Here is a 3,849-nt window from a genome sequence, read left to right as displayed (position 1 = left end):
GTAGAGATACCAAGTTAAAGTGATACATTTTGAGAAGATATGAATAATAATAATAAATGGAGCAAAACGCATATAAATAAAAGTTCCTTTAATTTCTACACATGTTTCAAAATAAATGAGAGCTCCTTCACAAAGAAGTAAGAGCTGCTGGGATTCCTCATATATTTCTCTTCAGGGAGTTCATAATAAAACATATAATAGCAAGACAAAAACGAAATGATGAGGTAACTTACGAGCAGAGATGTTACATGGTCAGTGACCGTTATGTTTTATTATGAACTCCCTGAAGAGAAATATATGAGGAATCCCAGCAGCTCTTACTTCTTTGATATTAAAATTGTAACCTTCTCATCAAAGAAAGCATGGGAATCATCTTAAACGTAAGACATTATGACCGATATATATATATATATATATATATACACACACACACACACACACACACACACACACACTCATACTCACACTCACATACACCCACCCACATGCATAAATATATAAACATATATATACACACACTCGTATTTATGTAGGTAGATAGATATAAAATTATAAGCATGCCTTTTCTAGGGGCATCAATATATTTCATTTTATATTTTGTTTGTCATAGCAATTATATTTATTTTAATTGTTTATTTGTTTTCATGGTGTTGCACTGTTTATCAAAACCAACTCCATAAATCCTTGTATTTTTTCTTTATTTTTTCATTTCAGTTCATTTTATTTTATTTTATTTTATTTTATCCTTGATATTGCATTTGTAAGCAATACCACATCATTGAGTACAGGTTTGTGATTAACCTTGATTCACAGTTATTTCTGGCTTTGAGAAGAGATAAGAGAATATCACTGGTGTTTCACTTTCTTACTGACACCCACACACGTGTGTGTGAGTGTGTGTGTATGTGTGTGCATGCATACATTTATATGTGTGTGTGTATGTATATATACACACACACATGATGATGACGTGTGTGTTTGTATGTATTATAGAAGCATGTGTATATTCATATATGTGTATACCTGTGGTTAGATTATTGGGCTCACAATCATGAGGTTGTGAGTTCGAATCCTGGACCAGGCTGTGTGTTGTGTTCTTGAGCAAGACACTTTATTTCACATTGCTCCAGTTCACTCAGCTGTAGGAATAAGTTGAGACAATTTTGGTGCCAAGCTGTATCGGCCTTTGCCTTTCCCTTGGATAATATCAGTGGTGTGGAGAGGAGGGAGGCTGGTATGCATGAGTGACTGCTGGACTTGTGCCTTGGTGGGGAACTTTCTTGGTGTAATCTCATAGTCATTCATGACTGAAGGGGGTCATTACCCCTTTATGCCTCTGTCTGTTTCTCTGTGTGTGTGCAGTGAAGTTGCGTGTCTTAGTGGTTAAAATATTCAGCTCACAACTGAAAGGTTGTGCGTTTGATTCCCAGTAGCAGGTTGTGTCCTTCAGCAAGACACTTTACTTCACATAGCTCCAGTCCACTCAGCTGGCAAAAATGAGTAGTACCTGTATTTCAAAGGGCCAGCTTTGTCATAGTCTGTGTCATGTTGAATCTCTGTGACAACTACATTAAAGCTATGCATGTCTGGATTGCTCAGCCTCTCCCATGTTAATTTTACAAACAGACTTTCATTGACTGGATCAACTCGAAGCTTCATCACCACAACCAACAGAATGCCAGGTTATATATATATATATATATATATATATATATATATATATTTCTATATATGTGTGTGTGTGTGTGTGTGTGTGTATTTTTAAACAAGTATGTTGTTGACTGTGACTTTAAAGTTTTGGCCAGCTAAGCCATTGTCAGAGTTACTGTCAATAACATTCTTGTTTAAGAATAATAAATTTGTATTCTACAGAAATATAGAGTAAGCCATCAGATTAACGTAAAATTGTTTTTATTATAACTGAACATAAAAACAAACATTGTTATATACATGTGTGTGTGTGTGCGTGAGAGAGAGAGAGAGGGGGGGAGAAAGATAGAGAGTGCTGGCTTTCAACCCAATGCTATGATGAAAGGCACTCAAAGTGTTTGTGTGATGGGCTTGAACCAGTGACCACTTCATTGTCAAGTGAATATCTCAACTACACACCTGTTTTTAGCCTTTTAGTTTGTTTCTTTCTTCTATCCAGCTCTCTCCTTCACAAGACCAACAGATTTGAAATTCAGACCACCTTCAAAAGGAACTTTGCCAGATTGACAAGAGTGAGTGCTATGTGCACAAATAGCTATATAAACACTACCCCCTGCCTCCAATTATTGCCATCTTTAACATTCCTTCATTAAATGAAGTACCTTAATTGTAGCTGAATAGAGGTACCATTTCGTACAGAACTTGAAGCCCGCACTGCAATTGCTTAAAAATCCTATCTTCTAAAATAACACATGCTAGTTATACTCTTTGTATTAACACTTTTATATTCCTACTAATATTTATAACATTTGTTACTTATACACTTTATTAATAATGAACTAATGATGAGAGAGTACTTTCTATGTGGTTGCTTGATTTGCTAGAAATAGCTGAATTTCCATGATTTAGATTACTCTGTCAAATGTAATGCTTATTTATTCACATTGCTTTGTATCAGTCGTGCACTATTTTGTAGCTTCAAGATTTTGATGATGCATTTGTTTATTTTTAGAATAACATTGTAGAGAAAGTGAGAGAGGCCTGAGCTGGTCAATTTGAGCATAAAATAGGTAGAATATTTGGGCCTGGTATGGCTGGTTTGAACACTAGAGGCTAACTCAGATTTGTAAAAATTATATTAACTAGAGCACTCAGAGAGCTCAAACCTCTGCCAAGACAGCACCAACATCCTCTCAATGATTAGCTGGAGATGATTTTTAAAATGAGGATATCTGAAATAAACTCAATTGCTCTCAAAAATGAGAATACTAAAAATGAACCCGACCGCTCTCAAAAATTAAGAAAAAAAAAATTGGAAAAATTTCCAGAATCTTTGTCTGGTACCAGATCAATCCCCAAATCTAATCAGTTTGTGCCAGTCATGAAGCCAAACATCCCAGAAAGTTTCATCTCAATCCATCCAGCAGTTCTTGAGATATCTTGTCCATGGACAAACAAACAAACAAACACGACTGAAAAAAATACCTCTGCCTTCGCTAAGGCAGTGGTAATAATAATAATCCTACTATAGGTACAAGACCTGAAATTTGGTGGGTGGGGCTAATTGACTACCTTGATTCCAGTGTATAACTGGTATGTATTTTATCAACATGGAAAGGATGAAAGGCGAAGTTGAATTCAGAATGTAATGATGAGCAAAATGCCACTAAGCATTTTGCTCAGCATGCTAATGATTCTGCCAGCTTGCTACCATTAATAATGATAATAATAATAATAATAATAATAATAATAATAATAATAATAATGATGATAATAATAATATTAATTTCAAATTTTGGCACAAGGTCAGCAATTTTGGGGGAGGGGTTTAGTCAATTACATCAACACCAGTGCTTGACTGGTACTTATTCCATCAACCCTGAAAGGATGAAAGGCAAAGTCAGCCTAGGTGGAATTTGAACTCAAAACATAAAGCCAGAGGAAGTGCTGCCTAGTATTTTGTCTGATATGCTAATGACTCTGCCAGCTCAATGCTTTCTCCATAATCACCATCATCATCGTTTAACGTCCGCCTTCCATGCTAGCATGGGTTGGACGATTTGACTGAGGACTGGTGAAACCGGATGGCAACACCAGGCTCCAATCTAATTTGGCAGAGTTTCTACAGCTGGATGCCCTTCCTAACGCCAACCACTCAGAGAGTGTAGTGGGTGCTTTTACGTGTCAGTGACACGAAAA

The 3,849-nt window shown here is 36.1% G+C and overlaps 1 protein-coding gene across 12 annotated transcripts in view; it reads left to right on the top strand.

The window, feature by feature from the left end:
* The window catches only part of LOC106877382 (RIMS-binding protein 2), an 888,511-nt gene extending 885,170 nt beyond the window's left edge, over positions 1–3,341 (top strand). For 3 of the 12 annotated variants that reach the window (XM_052976555.1, XM_052976553.1, XM_052976554.1), the window contains exon 30: positions 2,150–3,310. In XM_052976555.1, coding sequence (XP_052832515.1) covers positions 2,150–2,179 — 30 coding nt within the window. In that variant the 3' untranslated portion in view covers positions 2,180–3,310. Of the gene's footprint in view, positions 1–2,149 lie in introns of all 12 variants that reach the window. The other 9 variants (XM_052976545.1, XM_052976549.1, XM_052976546.1 and 6 more) reach the window with 8 other exon arrangements.
* Positions 3,342–3,849: the final 508 nt, after the last annotated feature.

Source organism: Octopus bimaculoides, chromosome 25 (assembly GCF_001194135.2).
Source record: "Octopus bimaculoides isolate UCB-OBI-ISO-001 chromosome 25, ASM119413v2, whole genome shotgun sequence".
Lineage (NCBI taxonomy): Eukaryota > Metazoa > Mollusca > Cephalopoda > Octopoda > Octopodidae > Octopus > Octopus bimaculoides.
Note: the sequence above shows the minus strand (reverse complement) of the source record. Positions and strands in the feature narration are given on the sequence as shown.